The sequence below is a fragment of the Cetorhinus maximus genome, unplaced genomic scaffold (assembly GCF_964194155.1).
Source record: "Cetorhinus maximus unplaced genomic scaffold, sCetMax3.hap1.1 HAP1_SCAFFOLD_650, whole genome shotgun sequence".
NCBI lineage: Eukaryota > Metazoa > Chordata > Chondrichthyes > Lamniformes > Cetorhinidae > Cetorhinus > Cetorhinus maximus.
The window spans coordinates 137,201-153,832 of record NW_027596592.1 but is presented as its reverse complement, the minus strand read 5'-3'; the positions used below and the strand labels follow the sequence as shown (position 1 = coordinate 153,832).

General features: G+C 44.6%; 1 protein-coding gene across 1 annotated transcript; it reads left to right on the top strand.

The window, feature by feature from the left end:
- Positions 1-542: 542 nt before the first annotated feature.
- LOC144674396 (uncharacterized) lies at positions 543-16,076 on the top strand. Its single transcript, XM_078535791.1, is given in 3 exon segments — positions 543-1,375; positions 15,066-15,377; positions 15,379-16,076. Coding segments are annotated over 3 exon segments (1,602 nt in total). The 5' UTR covers positions 543-620; the 3' UTR covers positions 15,914-16,076.
- Positions 16,077-16,632: the final 556 nt, after the last annotated feature.

The following is a 16,632-nucleotide window of genomic DNA, read 5'->3' as shown; positions in this document are numbered from 1 at the left end:
CATTGATTTTATTGTCAGTCTGCAGACAGGAGCTGGAGAACTGAACCCAGGCAGAGGAGAGGGAGGGAGAAAACTGGGAGTGGAGGAAAGAAATGGTGAGATGGGTTTGGATTTCAGCCCAGGGGGGAGGGAGAGTGTGTGGGACGGGGATTTACAGCTTTGGGGGAACAAGAGAGGAAAATATGTTCCATTGAAAGTAGAATTGTCTTTTCTGAATTTCTATCCTGGACTGACAGTGATGACTTTTGCAAACTCCTTTTACAGGTTAGATGAGGGTTTGCAGATGGGAAACTTGAACCAATCATCACGTCAAGATCTGACAGAGTCACTCAATTCATTTGAACCTGAGCATCATCGGCCTTCGAATGTGGAATGATAAATATTTGTCTCTTCAGTCGGGGAGGGGGAAGATTTCAAACATTTGTGTGACTAGAAAAGCAGCAAGACACACACACCCAAGTGAGAGCGTTCCAGTGCACTGACTGTTGAAAGATCTTTAACCGGTTACGCAGCCTGAGAAAGCATCACATTGTAGTGGGGAGAAACCATAAACGTGTTCTTTGTGTGGATGAGACTTCAACTGATCATCCAGCCTCGAGAAACACAAGGACACCGGCACAATGGGGAAACCGTGGAAATGTGGGGACTGTGGGAAGGGATTCAAATGCCCATCCACGCTAGAAACTCATCGACGCAGTCACACAGGGGAGAGACCATTCACCTGCTCTGTGTGTGGGAAGGGATTCACAGAATTATCCAGTCTCCAGTCACACCAACTCATTCACACTCAGGAGAAGCCATTCAGCTGCACTTTCTGTGGAAAGAGCTTCAGGCAGTCAGGCACTCTCATTACACACCGGCGAGTTCACACAAGGGAAAGGCCGTTCACCTGCTCTGTGTGTGGGAAGGGATTCACTAAGTCATCCAACCTGCTGACACACCAGCGAATTCACAGTGGGGAGAGGCCATTCACCTGCACTGTGTGTAGAGAGGGATTCACTCGGTCATCCCACCTGCTGATACACCAGCGAGTTCACACTGGGGAGAGACCGTTCATCTGCTCCGTGTGTGGAAAAGGATTTACTGATTCATCCTGCCTCCTGTCACACCAACGAACTCACACTGAGGAGAGACCGTTCAGCTGCACTTACTGTGGAAAGAGGTTCAGGAGTTCATCACACCTCATTGCACACCGACGAGTTCACACTGGGGAGAGGCCGTACACCTGCTCCGAGTGTGGGAAGGGATTCACTAAGTCATCAAACCTACTGACACACCAGCGAATTCACACTGGGGAGAGGCCGTTCACCTGCTCCGAGTGTGGGAAGGGATTCATTAATTCATCCAACCTTTTGGCACACCAGCGAGTTCACAAGTGACTGCAGGGACTGGATTATTCAGTTAATCACATCCAGGACTGAATCATTCTGACAGTTCAGCTTTGGTTCTGCTGATGTTAATACTCCCGGTAACTGGGCTTGAGTTTAATATTTGTAACTGTAACTAATTGTGTTCTAGGGGCTGCAATTTTTAAGAACTGCTGTCTGTGACCTTCCCTGTAGTTCAGGAACTTGCATTAGTAGTTAGTTCAGAACAATATTATGAACTTTTTCTTCAATCCTAAATTGATCTTTGGTACGAACTCTACAAATCAGTGACTGAAAGGTTTCACTGATTAACATCTCCAATTAGAAAGTGCTGATTAATCCTTGCTGACAATTCTTACTGACATACATATTACACACAGTGACAACTCCATTATCCACCAGAAAGAAGGGGAATGGGAATTGGTGCAGAATCGAGAGTCCCCAAATATTACCCCTCCCATCTGGTAGAAATCCCTCGAGTGGGAATGCAGACAAGTCCAATCCATGTAATGGGCTGTAGGAAATCACCATCTATTAACCGTAAGAAATCTTAAGTAAGTTGTTGAATATTGTAGAAATAACTCTCTTTCTTATGAAGAAAGACTCCATAGCAGCTTGGTGCTGACAAGCATGGATAGGGCTGTTGTCTGAGGACATGTCTCTAGCACAGGCCCTGAAGCAAGACATTTCTAACCCTGATACCACTGGATCCCATGACCCAGATGTAAAGCAGCTGTCTGTGGTTTTTTTAAATTCAATTCATTCATAGGATGGAGATGTCACTGGCTCAGCCAGCATTTATTGCCCTTGTTCAGAGGGCATTTTAAGAATCAACCACATCACTGTGGGTCTGGGGTCACATGTAGGCCAGACCAGATAAGGACAGCAGATTTCCTTCCCTAAAGAACATTAGTGAACTAGATGAGTTTTTTATGACAATGATTTCATGGGCATCAGTTTTTTTTTAATGAATTCAAATTTCACCATCTGCCATGGTGGGATTCAAACCCAGGTCCCCAGAGCATTAATCTGGCTCTCTGGAATACCAGTCCAGTGACAATACCACTACTCCACCGCCTCCCCAATGACTGTGTAAAGGTTAACACAGGCTCTTGAGAGGAAAAAAAAATCTCTTTGACTAGGAAGAAAATTCCATACTGATCCATATTGGCTCCAGTACAACACCCACACTTTGGCTCACACCAGCAAACTGTTGAGAAGAGTCCGCTGCCATCAGCTACAGAGCCCAGCACTTACTCTGCATCATCCATCTGTTTGTTCTCCGGGACAGTAAACTGTTCTCACTCCTTCAGCTTCAAGGGTCTCTTTCTGAAAGGGCTCCAGCCATGAGTCTGTAGCATGTGGGGTGTTTATGACACTATGGCAATGACCTGGAACAAGTTGTTTCAACATTCCCATGGGTCCACGAACAGACCCGTGATAACTCCACAAGCACCGATGAAGAGGAAGACCCTTGCCTGGCCAGAAATCTGGACCATCCAGGAACTTCATGCCAGGAAGGGATGACCCAGTGCATCATCCTAATTGTAACCAACTGGTCCACTATGCCCGTCACTGTCACGATAGGTGCAGTGTGGAGACTGACAGTAACTGTGAGTCCTGCTTTCCCCCTCCCCCTGCACAGGAGAGTCCTGATCCTGTTGATCAGTGGCTGGAAAGAATGGAGGCAGTGATAGAGATTAGGTGAATTAGTAACAGAGTTTTGCTGGCTGTCATAGTGTATCAGGTACCCCAGGCACATATCTCCAGACTCCCAGTGACTTTAGCAGGGCTCCCACAGAGTTGTTTCCCCTCTCTGACATGATAGTGGGAGATCGGTATTCTGCATTATCGGTATTGATAATGAAGGCCATCAATAATCCACGATCTTCCCCCCGACCCCATGAAAGGTGTGCCCCAAGTTTTATCAGGCTTTGCAGAGGAGCACGAACCCGTCACCTCTGGTGATCCTGAGGTCCAGGCAGTTCTCGAATCTGTGCCAGGTGCATTCACATGGTTGTGGAGACATGACCAAACTGGAAGATATTAGCAGACTGATACATCCTCCCATGAAGAAGTGTCCTTACCCTGCTGAGAGTATACCATACATTCGAAACACCGTCCAGTCATTGTTAATGCAGGGCATTGCTCGCAAATCTCAAAGATTCAAAAATTCTTTCAAGAAAGAACTAAAAAATTTGGAACCATTTGGCATTTAAGCGAAAATGCCACCAACTTAGGTGCTGAGAGAAGTGAAACGTTATAATTACTCAGTGAAAGTAAATCTTTAAGTACGAATTACAATGCACTTGTACAATTGTAACAGGCATTGAAAGGTTTGCTTCATGGAAGAAACACTTTAGGTTTCAAGTTATGTTTCAGAGTTGAAACATAACCAGTGGGAAGCTCCACCTCCTTTAACTCTTGTTGGTCTAAGAAGGTTGAATCTTTTGTTTAACAGTAAAAGCTAACTTTTTAAATTTTATTTTTCCTCAGTTCTAACACAGTCATTTGGAAAAATACTTGAAGAGAGAATCAAACAAAATAATAAAATTTGGGCAAAGATAAAAAAATTTAAACAAATGATTAGAAAAATAAGTTTAAAATGGTAGTTTCATTCATCGTTGATCTGAAGAAGTTATGTAACGTTTCCACAATTGTGCACATTTGAGAATGTTTGCTCTGTGCTTTTGCAAACATGCAGAAAAGTTAACCCTTTCCAATGACATGATGTTTTGAACTAAAAATTTGGCTTTATCCCATGTGTTATCTTTAAAGACAAAGTACTTGAGAATGGGAGTTATCTCCAAACTGATTGCAAGTACCTAGACTTCTTTCTCTGATCCAATTACACCATATTATGAGAATATTAAATTGGATGGCAAAGTTCCTCCATGGCTCATGAATGAGATAGAATGGTAATTAATGCGATGCCCCACTGAGAATAAAAGATAGAGTAAGTTATACCACCAAATGGGAATTGGAATAACCCCCTCTCCCTACCTCGGGTACACTTCAATAGAATAGATCAATCTGGTAGCCATGTACATTCTAGTGAAACTCAGAGAAGTTTCGATGGGATGAGTAAATTGATAGCTTTCTTTGTTTGTATCCTTGCCTCTGAACTCTTAAGAAAACTGCATTTGATAGTCTGGCCACTACCCAAGGCATCAGAACCATAAGCAAAGATCTTCAGTCAGATGCCCTGTTTGATCTTTCAATAAGATCACATGAAAGTTCAAGAGTGGTTTGTATCAGAAGGAGCATATGTGGCATGATACTAGCATACCGATGTGAGTGTGCAGGTGTGATTTGTAACGTTTGAAAAAATTCCGAGGAGACTGCGACCTCCAGCCTTGGAGATCAGCATCCCCCTGATCCAGGACCAGTAAACCATTCCGAGGAGACTGTCACCTCCAGCCCCGGAGATCAGCATCCCCCTGATCCAGGACCAGTAAACCATTCCGAGGAGACTGCGACCTCCAGCCACGGAGATCAGCATCCCCCTGATCCGAGACCAGTAAACCATTCCGAGGAGACTGCCACCTCCAGCCACGGAGATCAGCATCCCCCTGATCCAGGACCAGTAAACCATTCCAAGGAGACTGTCACCTCCAGCCATGGAGATCAGCATCCCCCTGATCCAGGACCAGTAAACCATTCCGAGGAGACTGCGACCTCCAGCCACGGAGATCAGCATCCCCCTGATCCGAGACCAGTAAACCATTCCGAGGAGACTGTCACCTCCAGCCATGGAGATCAGGTTCCCCCCCTGCATATCCCCATCCATTTGTTCACACCGGGACCAGTAAACCATTCTCACCTGTTACGGGTTGTATGTTCTTTCTGCCTATTTAACTGATGTATCATATCTAAATTGTTGCTTCTTAATAAAATGCTTTAAGATCACCTAGTACTTCGACCCACTTTTTGGGTAATCTGTGACTCCCACAGTAAAATCTTACACTCGTCCATGAGAGTAACCGAAGGTATGAGGACTGAAATAACCTGGCTAATGATGAAGTGTTAGTTGTGGCTCAGTGATTGTATTCTTATATCTGAGTCAGGTGGTTGTGGGTTCAAATCCACATCCAGAAACATGAGCATAAAATCCAGGTTGATATTTTGATGCAGTACTGAGGGAGCACTGCACTGTCAGAGGTCCCATCTTCCAGATGAGACATTCATCTATGGCCCCATCTGCCCTCTCAGTTGGTGTAAAAATTCCAATAGTGTTATTCCAAAGAGCAGGGGAGTTCTCCCTGTTGTACTGCTTCATATTTATCCCTCAACAAACATCATTGAACAGATTACCTGGTCAAAGTCACATTTCTATTAGTGGAAAATGGCTGTGCATAAATTGGCGACTGCACTTTCTCCATTACAGCAGTGACTACGCTTCAAAAGAACTTAATTGGCTGTAAAGCACTTTGGGACATCCTGATGTTGTGAAAGGTGCTATTTCAATACAAGTTTCCATTAACAAAGGAGAAAAGGCCCAAAAATGAAACAGACGGTAACAGGATATCAGTCAGTCTCCTCTTAGAGAAATCAAGGACTCGAACACTGTGTTTGACACAAAGCTGATTTATTTAACCTATATCCAGAATATTAAACTCGAACCTAGTTACAGAGATTATTAACATCAACTGAAACAAACTCCAGCTGTCAGAATGAACATGGTAACAGCATAACACAGAATAACAGCAGAATCCAACTCCTGCAGTCACTTATGAACTTGCTGGTGTCTCAGCAGGTACGATGAACAAGTGAATCCCTTCCCACAGACGGAGCAGGTGAACGGTCTCCCCCTGGTGTGACTGTGTCGATGAATTTCCAGCACGGACGGGGATCTGAAGCCCTTCCCACAGTTGCCACATTTCCACGGTTTCTCAATGGTGCCAGTGTCCTCGTGTCTCTCCAGGCTGAATGATCAATGGAAGCCTCGTCCACACACAGAACACGTGCACGTTTTCTCCCCGCTGTGAATGGTGTGATTTTTTTTTCAGGCAGTGTAGCTGGTTAAAGCTCTTTCCACGGTCCGTGCACTTGGACACTCTCACTCGGATGTGTGTGTGTCTCGGTACTTTTCCATTCACGCTGATGGTTGAAATCTTTTCCGAAAGACAGAACAGACAAACATTTCTCCTTCCACATTCAATGGCCAATGATATTCAGGTCCTGATGAACCGAGTGACTGTCAGATCTTGACATGATGTTTGATTTGATATTTTCCTCTGCAAATCCTCCCATTCTAATATCCTGTAAAAGGAGTTTACAAAAGTCATCACTGTCAGTGCAGGATAGAAATTCAGAACAGATTATTCTAGTTTCTATGGAACATTTTTTCCTCTTCCTTGTTTCCTCCTAGCATGTTGCCCAATCAAACTAAAAGAAACCAAAATCAGCAACAAAGTCCCAACAAAAGCAAAGGGAACTTTCCCAGCTAAACCAGAATGTTGTTTCCAGTGTCTGAGACACTCTGTACCCTGAAGTGCCCACCAGTTGTGGAATGTACCAAGTATACCAGTGGACACTGTTCCCTCTCCAGGGCCACCTGGGCACAGACAAGACCATGGAAAATAGGTTGGTGGCCAGAGTGATTCCCCCCACCACCCTCCCCATGGGACTCACCCATCCTGGATCTACAAATGACTGTTTTAACCAGGTCCAGGACATCACGCTCAGTACAAGCATGAGATACTCGATATTAGAGAGTGTAAGGTCATACTTTGTGAAACTGGCCACAAAACTCTGTTAAGATGGCTGCAACTTAACATGTGACTACGGACATTAAACTGTGAACAGCGTTCGATTCCGTGGCCAATATTTAGTTAAACATGGAGCTGAATAAGGGAACTTCATAGGCACCTGTGAAGTTTAAACATCTCACTGTGCAAGGATGAACAAGCATGTGGGGAATATGAAGTCTCTATACTGTCGGTCTCAGGGTGCCATATCTAATAAAGGATGATATTTGAGCTCAAGGATGGGCAGAGATAAGAGTGAATGACCATTATCAACTTCTTTTGTTTCATGGTGGTCTGGACTCCAGAAGTGTTAACCCTGCAGTCTTGTGACTGGAATTGACTGTCAGTGACTGCAGTATAATACAACCTCAACAAAGCAAATCTGTGTCTGAAAGACATCTGAAGCACCAGGAAACATCTGAAACAACTGAACCATCATAGCTGAAAGTCTACCAATGCAGCCAAAGTACTGTACTTGTTCCAGCTTCCAAGCCTACCTGAGAACCAATCTCCTGGCTGTTCATTGACAAAAGGATGCACAGTTTGATGAGAATTATTTGCTTCTAAAAGACCTTCACTCCAACTAAAGGAACAGCTCAGCCAAGAAGACAACAGGCCCGTACTGATATAAAGACTGAGTTATAAATTCCATTTATATAATTACGGCTTTAACTTCATCTGTATCTAACTTCTGTGTGTGAGATACTGTGGGTGAGAAGAGTGTTTGAGATGTTGCATTTAAACATCCAGGGCAAGAGTGTGACAATAAATAACCTGTTTTACTTTTAAAAATCACCAGAAAGCCTACTGCTGGAATTTATTTTAAATTAAGAAAAAATCACTCAGAAGGTAAGGAAATGACACACAAACATCCTGATTATGGACTGGAAGGGACCACCTAAATTCTGTCTGTAACAATGAGAAGATCCTCTGACTTACCCACCCGCACCCCTCCACACTGGGCAGTCAAAGATTAGGAGCCTGGGGCTGAAGTGTAACCAAAAGTTGTGTAACTCATTCCAGTAACAATACGGGGACTGCAGCCCTGCACTATATACGTGCCCCTTTAAACAAAACAGCACTAGGACCCGGTTGGGAACACAAATCCTGAAACCCCGCCCACTTTGTTACATCACCAATATGGCCGCACATTCACCCGCCCCCTTGAATCAAGATGGCAGCCGTTAACCTGGGCTTGTTCTCTGGAAATAGACTAAAAGCTGCAAACGCGGGAGCTGCAGGTCCGTATTCCAGATTGGAGGGCTTCACCAGGCGTTTAAAAACCTTCCCTGTCCACCCGCCGACTCCACCGCTGCCTCTGCATTTCCCTTTTCTTACCGGCTGCAGATGAGACAAAGAAGCATCTCGCCCAATCGCCATCCCTCGTGTTGGGCATGCACCCGACACTGCGCCTGCGCACTACTCTCTTGAGGCGTGGATAGGGAACATTCACTACCGCTCGGAATGCTGGGTATAGAACCCGCCATCAAAAATCAAATAAGCGAATAGTCATTTTTCGCTGTGATGTCGAGATTGGGGCAGGGTATCGCAATGAATAACATTCGGATCAAATCCTACTGCATTTCTGTCTCTGGCCACCGCATCTTTCCATCTGGTCTTAGACCTTCCCCTTCTTTCTGACAGTCCCATGTCCATTACTCACCTCACCACATTTCCTCTCTCTCTCCACAAATGAAGACCAGACCATTTCAATCTCTTCTCAGCTACTTCCATTGATGTTTCCACAATCTTCACTGACCCCCTGATGTACTGGTTCCTGATTGTATCCTTTCTTGTCACTCCACACATCCATCTCAGTATCTCTATCACATTAGTATCCAGGCATTGTTCTTCTCTTCTTGAGATTGCCCAAGTTTCTGCTCTGTATAACAAGGCCGGTCTCACAACTGCCCTGTAGATTCTTCTTTTTCAATTTCAGTGACAATTTTCTATCAAATCACACTGCACTGCACTTCTTCCAATTACTCCAACCAGAGCTAATCCATTTCCTAGTTTCCATACTTCCATCTCCTGCCATCACTGACCCCAGGTACTTGAAGCTATTCACATTCTCCAAGCCTTTGCCTCTAATCTTACACCATCACTCTGATTCTCTTCCCTGGACTCGAACTGACAGTCCATAGATAAAAGCAAAATACTTCGCATGTTGGAAATCTGAAACAAAAACAGAAAATGCTGGAAAAACACAGCAAGTCTAGCAGCATCTGTGGAGAGAGAATCAGAGTTAATGTTTCAAATCCGAATGACCCTTCTTCAGAGCTTTTCTGACAGACCATAGATTGGGTCTTTGGTTCACTAATGTCCTTTAGGAAAGAAATCTGCTGTCCTTACCCAGTTTGGCCTACATGTGACTCCAGTCCCACAGCAATGTGGTTGACTCTTAACTGCCCTCTGCAATGACCGAGCAAGTCAGTCAGTTCAAAGGCAATTAGAGATGGGCAACAAATGCTGGTCTTGTCAGCGACTCCCACATCCCATGAAAGAATAAAAACAAAACTAATCTTTATACCTGTGTCTTCCAGTGCATTTCTCCAGTTTCCCAGATATTGATACAAACATATGAATTAGGGGCAGGAGTAGGCCACTTAGCCCATCGAGCCTGCTCCGCCATTCAATAAGATTATGGCTGATCTGAATGTAACCTTACCTCCACATTCCCACCTACAACTCCCCGCCCCCCAAGATAACCTGTCACCCACTTGTTAATCAAGAATATATCTAACTCTACCTTAAACATATTCAAAGACTCTGCTTCCACTGCATTTAGAGGAAGGGAGTTCCAAAGATTCACTACCCTCTAAGAGAAAAAAATTCTCCTCATCTCTGACTTAAATGAGCGACCCCTTCTTTTTAGACAGTGGCCCCTAGTTTTGATTCTCTCATAGGAGAAAACATGCTTCCACATCCATCGTGTCAACACCCCTCAGGATCCTGTATGTTTCAATCAAGTCACCTCTTACTCTTTTAAACTCCATCGGATACAAGGTCACTCTGTCCAATCTTTCCTTATAAGATGACCTGCCCATTCCTGGTATTAGTCCAGTAAACCTCCTCTGTCCTGCTTCCATTTACATCTTTCCTTAAAAAGGAGACCAATACTACACACAGTACTCAAGACGTAGTATCACCAGTGCCCTGTATAATTGGACAATAACCTCCCTACTTTTGTATTCAATTCCCCACGCAATAAACAATAACATTCTATTAGCTTTCTTAATTGCTTGCTGTACCTGCTTATTAACCTTTTGAGATTCATGCACTGGGACACCCAGATCTCTCTGCATCTCAGAGCTCTGCAATCTCTCATCATTTAGATAATATGCTGTTTTACTCTTCCTGCCAAAAGGGACAATTTCACATTTTCCCACATTATATTGCCAGATCGTTTCCCACTCACTTAACCTAACTAAATCCCTTTGTAACCTCCTTATGTCCTCTTCACAACTTATTTTCCTACGTACTCAGTCATGTTCTCATCATCCTCACCACATTGCTCAATGTCATCTGCAAATATAATTGACCATGGCATTTCCTGTTATTCTTGCTCAGTTAGAACATCCGCGGCCATCAGGAAGAGGAAGGGGTTCAGTGTCCATCCTTGATGCAATTCAACTTTGACATTGAAACTCTCTCTCTCCCTCCATACTGCTTCTTACTCTTGGCTTGGCACTCCTTGGACATGTCCTGTAATAGTCGTACATGCTCCTCAGGGACTCCATGAATTCTAACACATCTCAAGACTTCCTCCCTGGGCACCCGGTCATAAGTCTTCTGTAGATCAATGAATACAGTCCTCATGTTGCATTGACCTTCCAGATATTTTTCCATCCCTTGTCTTAAAACAAAAATAGCATTGGGATATGTTTCTACTGATGTTAAGAAGCTCTAGCCCAGTTATATATGTTAATATTCTGGATAAAAGTCAAATAAATCAACTTGATGTTAACAGAGTGATGAGTCATTTAAATATCCCTAATACAAGTTTGTTCCTTTTGAAATGTTCTCTCTCTCCCCTGTTTTCTCCATCCTCACCTCTGACAACAGAAGAGCTTATGGACTTCTTTGTCTCTAAGATTGGGACATTCTGATCAGCTGCCTCTGCTGCTTCCCTCCACTCCATTAGTTCACTGGGCTAAACTTCCTCCAAAGATCTGACCAGCCCCAGCCCTGAACTCACATCTTTCTTTAGTTTCTCTCTTATATCCTCTTATCTTCTCACAAGCTCATCTTGTTCATGAGACCCAGCTTCATCTCTATTTACCCTATCCCCACTGGACTGCTGTCCACCCAGGAGAGTTTTGGAGGAGCGTAAGCTTATGCAGGGTGGAAGTTGGGAGACCAGCCAGGAGGGCAGTGGAATAGTCGAGTCTGGAGGTAACAATGATGTGGATGAGTAGCAAATGGGTTGGCGTGGGATGGAGACAACAGATATAGAGTTGGAAGGAGGCGATCTTCATGATGGAGAGGATATGTCATCGGTAGCTCATCCCTCAGCTCAGAGTCAGATCGGAAACTAAGGTTGCAATGGATCTCGTCCAGCCTCAGAATGTGGCAGGGAGAGGGATGGAGTTGGTAGTGAGGGTAACTGAACTTAGGATGGTGGGTTTTTATAGGCCTGAGTATTAATCCACCTCATGGGCCGCAGCTGTACAGACCTGAGCATTAACCAACCTCTGCCACGTATGATTCCATTACAGTAACAGGCCTTTCAGCCCAACCTCGATCTATAAAAAAAATGCCTGTTCACCAATTGGGCTTTCAATGACACTGTTACAATCCATAATTCTCCACGTGGCCGAATATGTTCCATCAGTGACTGCAGAGCCCAGTGTGATTACTCAGCACTGGGTTGTACTCTGAGCATGTGCAGTACAAGTGATGGATGTGGAACATGATGATCAGGATTTGATAGGAGATGACATTGAATTACAGAGAACATCGAGTCTGGAAACAGACTATTTGAAGCAACTCATTTGTTTTCATGGTTATCTTCAAAGTATCTCACTCCATTCCATCTCCCTCACTTCAGCCTTTCAGCTTTTCTTTCTAATCTCCTTTCTCTCGTGTACTCATCTAGTTTCCTTTGAAAGCAACTAAGTTACTTCACCTCAACTGCTTCCTGTGGTAGTAAATTTCACATTCTAACTACTCTCTGACTAAAGACATTTCTCCTTATTTTCCTGTTGGTCTTATTAGGAACTATCTTGAAGATATGGTCCTGGTTTTTGATCCCCCCCCCCCTCCCCCATGGAAACATTGGCTCCACTTCTACCCCGTACAACCCATTCATAGTTTAAAGAATCCTCTGGCAGGTCACATCTAAGCCTTCACTTTTCTAAAGAACAAAGCCCTATCCTTTTAATTTTCCCAATAACTGTAACCGCTCAGTGAGGATATCATCCTTAAAAATCCTTTGTGCACAAGCTCCAATGCTTATTTGACTTTTTAATTGTATGGAGACCAGAAATACCTACATGGTCCTAACCAATTTGAACAATATTTAATTATTTCTTAATTTGGTACCCCTGGAAATAAATCCAGGCCTTTTGTGAACATTTTTATTTGATTTGCTGACTTGCAATAACGTTTTTCATTATTCATCTCTTTCTAGAGATTGCATTTCTCTTCTTCACCATTCAGTTTTTTATTCTCTAAGGTCTAGGCAATGTTTGTATTTTTGCTCCCACGGTATATCATTGCTTATTGCACGAATATATGGGCAATGAGCAGGAGTCGGCCATTCATCCCCTCGTTGTTGAAGTTCATTTGCCACTTAACGACCAGTCTGCAGGTGTTCTAATGTCTTCTTGTATTATGTTACATTCTTCCTCAGTGTTAGAAATGCTGTTTGGCATCAGCTGCCAATATTTTCATTGTTCCCAAGTCCCGGTCCGTAGTGTAAATGATGAATAACGGTGTTGGATCATCACTTTGAACCTTCTTCCAATCTGAAATTGCGGGTGGATGTGGTGGTGATTGCATAGATTACATCAGGGAGGAGGGTCCAGACATTCGGGTTTCCACATAATAAAGTGTTTATTTTATGTATTGTGCCTCTCGAACTGACCTTAATTGGGATGCCGAAACATTACATTCTCTGCCCGCATTCAAGCTATCAATGGCGGCTTATTTACCCAGAACAGCCCGCGCTCCAGAAGGTCCCCTATCAATGACTATAGGAGTCCAGTGCGCAGGTGCAGTGTGGGTGTGCGCTCTGAGCATGCTCAGTGTCAGTCATGGTGACAGAGTGAGGAGGAGCGGATGGTTTGGGAGGCGGGAGGAGATTGTGGGCACAGGGTAGGAATGGAAACCGCGGCTGGACTGGGAACTGGATCAACTTCTGGGGTAGGCCTGAGACCCCGAATAAGAGGCCCGAAACCCCGCGTTTACCCCGCGGTGACAGGCCCGAGGACAGCGGGCTCACTGGCCGCCATCTTGCGAGTCGGGGCGGGGCGGATCCGGGAGGCGGGGCTTCCTCCCCAGTGACAGACCCGGGTTATTAAAACAAAAATTGCAGGAAAAACTCGGCAGGTCTGACATCATCTGGGAAGAGAAAGACAGAGTTGACATTTCGAGTCCGTATGACTCTTCTTCAGAATTGAAGAGAAGTAGAAATGTGGTGAAATATATATGTTAAAGGGCGGGGCGGTGGGGGCGGGGGTGCGGCGTGGGACTGGTGAAGCTGGATAGGAGGCCAGTGATAGGTGAAGGCAAAGGAGAATCCGATTACCCGGGCAACAGGCCGCCGCCATCTTGGGAGAGGAAGGCGGGGCTTGTTCAATGAGGGGGCTCTTGGGCGGCCATCTTGGTGAGGTAAGAGGCAGTGGGCGGGGACTCAGGGACCCATTGGCCTGTGCAGCATTGTAAGATGGAATTCACTTCCCCACTTCTCTGGGGAAGTGAAATAAAAACAAAAAACTACTGCGGATGCTGGAAATCCAAAACAAAAACAGAATTACCTGGAAAAACTCAGCAGGTCTGGCAGCATCGGCGGAGAAGAAAAGAGTTGACGTTTCGAGTCCTCATGACCCTTCAACAGAACTCGAAACGTCAACTCTTTTCTTCTCCGCCGAGGCTGCCAGATCTGCTGAGTTTTTCCAGGTAATTCTGTTTTTGTTTTGGATTTCCAGCATCCGCAGTAGTTTTTTGTTTTTATTTCACTTCCCCAGAGATCAGTGAAGGCTGGGTCATTGCACATTTTCAAGGCTGAGTTAGCTGCATTAATTTTTGATCCACAAGGCAGTCATGGGTTATGGGTGCGAGGAGAAATGTGGCGTGAAGGCCAGAATCAAATCAGCCATGATCTCACTGAGCAGGCTTGATGGGCCGAATGGCCTCTGCTGCTGTTATTTCTCACAATCTTATGAAGGTGGGCTGCTTCAGCGAGCGGAGTGCATGTTTGGCCATCTTGTTGGGGAACAGAGAATTGGTGGAACTTCAGCATCCCAGTCATCAGGAGATAAGAGGGGAACGTATGTGAAACAGGGTGTTAAACCTTCGGGGAACCAAGAGAGAAAAAAATGCTTCATAGAAACTAGAATTTTTCACTCTGAATTTCTGGTCTTTCCTGACAGCGCTAACTTTTGTAAACTCCTTTTACAGCATATCAGAAAGGGAGGATTTGAAAATGGAAAGCTCAAACCAAACATCACAGCAAGATCTGACAGAGCCACTTGTTTCATCAGGACCTGAATATTATCCGCCTTTGAGTGTAGCAGGAGAAATGTTTGTCTGTTTACCCGTGGGAAAAGATTTCAAGCATCAGTGTGACTGGAAAAGCACCAAGACACACACACCCATGTAAGCATGTTCCAGTGAATTGACTGTGGAAAGAGTCTTAACCAGTTAAACAACCTGTAAAACATTACCCCATTCACAGTGGAGAGAAACCACACACATATTCTGTATGTGGATGAGGCTTCAACTGATCATCCAATCTGGAGAGACACAAAGGCACCCACACTATGGAGAAACCATGGAAATGTGGGGACTGTGGGGAGGGTTTCAGTTACCCTTCTGAACTGGAAATTCATCGACGCGCTCACACTGGGGAGAGACCATTTACCTGCTCCAATTGTGGGAAGGGATTCACTCAGTCGTCCAGCCTGCTGACACACCAGTATGTTCACACTGATCAGAGACCTTTTGAATGTTCTGACTGTCAGAAGAAATTTAAAAGCAAAAAATATCTTCTCAGACACCAACACATTCACAGTGGGGAGAAGTCATTCACCTGCTCCATGTGGGAAGGGATTCACTGCTACATCTAACCTGCAGAAACACCAGCGAGTCCTCACAAATGAAAGACCTTTTAAATGCCCAGACTGTGGGAAGTGCTTTAAAAGTTCTGGGGAAGTGATATGCCATCAACGTGTTCACACAGACGAGAGACCGTTCAGATGCTCTCACTGTGGGACTGGGTTCAGGCGATCATCTGAACTCACTGTACACCAGCGAGTTCACACTGGGGAGAGGCCGTTCACCTGCTCTGCATGTGGGAAGGGATTTACTCAGTCATACAACCTGCTGAAACACCAGCGTATTCACTCTGCTATGAAACCCTTTAAATGTTCTGACTGTGAGGAGAGCTTCAAAAGCAGCAATGATCTGCTGAGACACCAGCAAATTCACACTGTGGAGAGACCGTTCACCTGCTCCGAGTGTGGAAATGGATTCACTGACTTAAAACGTCTACTGAGACACCGGAGAATTCACGAGTGTCTGCAGGAGTTGGATTCTGCTGTTTTTGCTACTGTTAGCCACATCCAGTATTAATCACTGTATTAACCTCTGTATTAATCCTGAGGTGTGTAAGAAATGTGTCCCAGCCACTCTCTTCCATAGTTCAGAGCTCCAGGCATGGAACAGAAGGCTCCTTTATAACTGTATTTGGAGTCAAGAAGAGCAAGTGTGAATGCTGGAAAGTGTAAGATTTTAGTCCAGAAGTCACAGATTACCCAAAAAGGGAGCTGTTGAAGTCATTGGTGATTTTTCAGCGTTTTATTAAGAGGCAACATTTAGATACGATACATCAGTTAAATATTCAGAAAAGATACACAACCTGTAACAGCTGAGAATGGTTTACCAATCCTGATCTCTGTGGCTGGAGGTGACAGTCTCCTCGGAATGGTTTACTGGTCCCGGATCAGGGAGATGCTGATCTCCATGGCTGGAGGTGACAGTCTCCTCTGGATGGTTTACTGGTCCTGGATTGGATGATCGGACAGATGAAGCTGATCTCTGCAGCTGGATGTGGCAGCCTCTTCTGTTCTCATTCTTCTGGATCTAGTCCAAGTGTTTGGTGTTAATCTGAAGCCAGATCATTATGGATCAGTTTGAAAAAACCTTTACTGTCCAAAATGATGTTCCCTCTCGAGCCTGTTTAAACTTCACTCAGACAGTTGGTTTACATGTGGGTCATCAGATCCAACCTGATCAGGGTTAGAGATCTCTTGTTTCAGGGACATTGATAGAGAGATGTCCTTGGTAGAGAT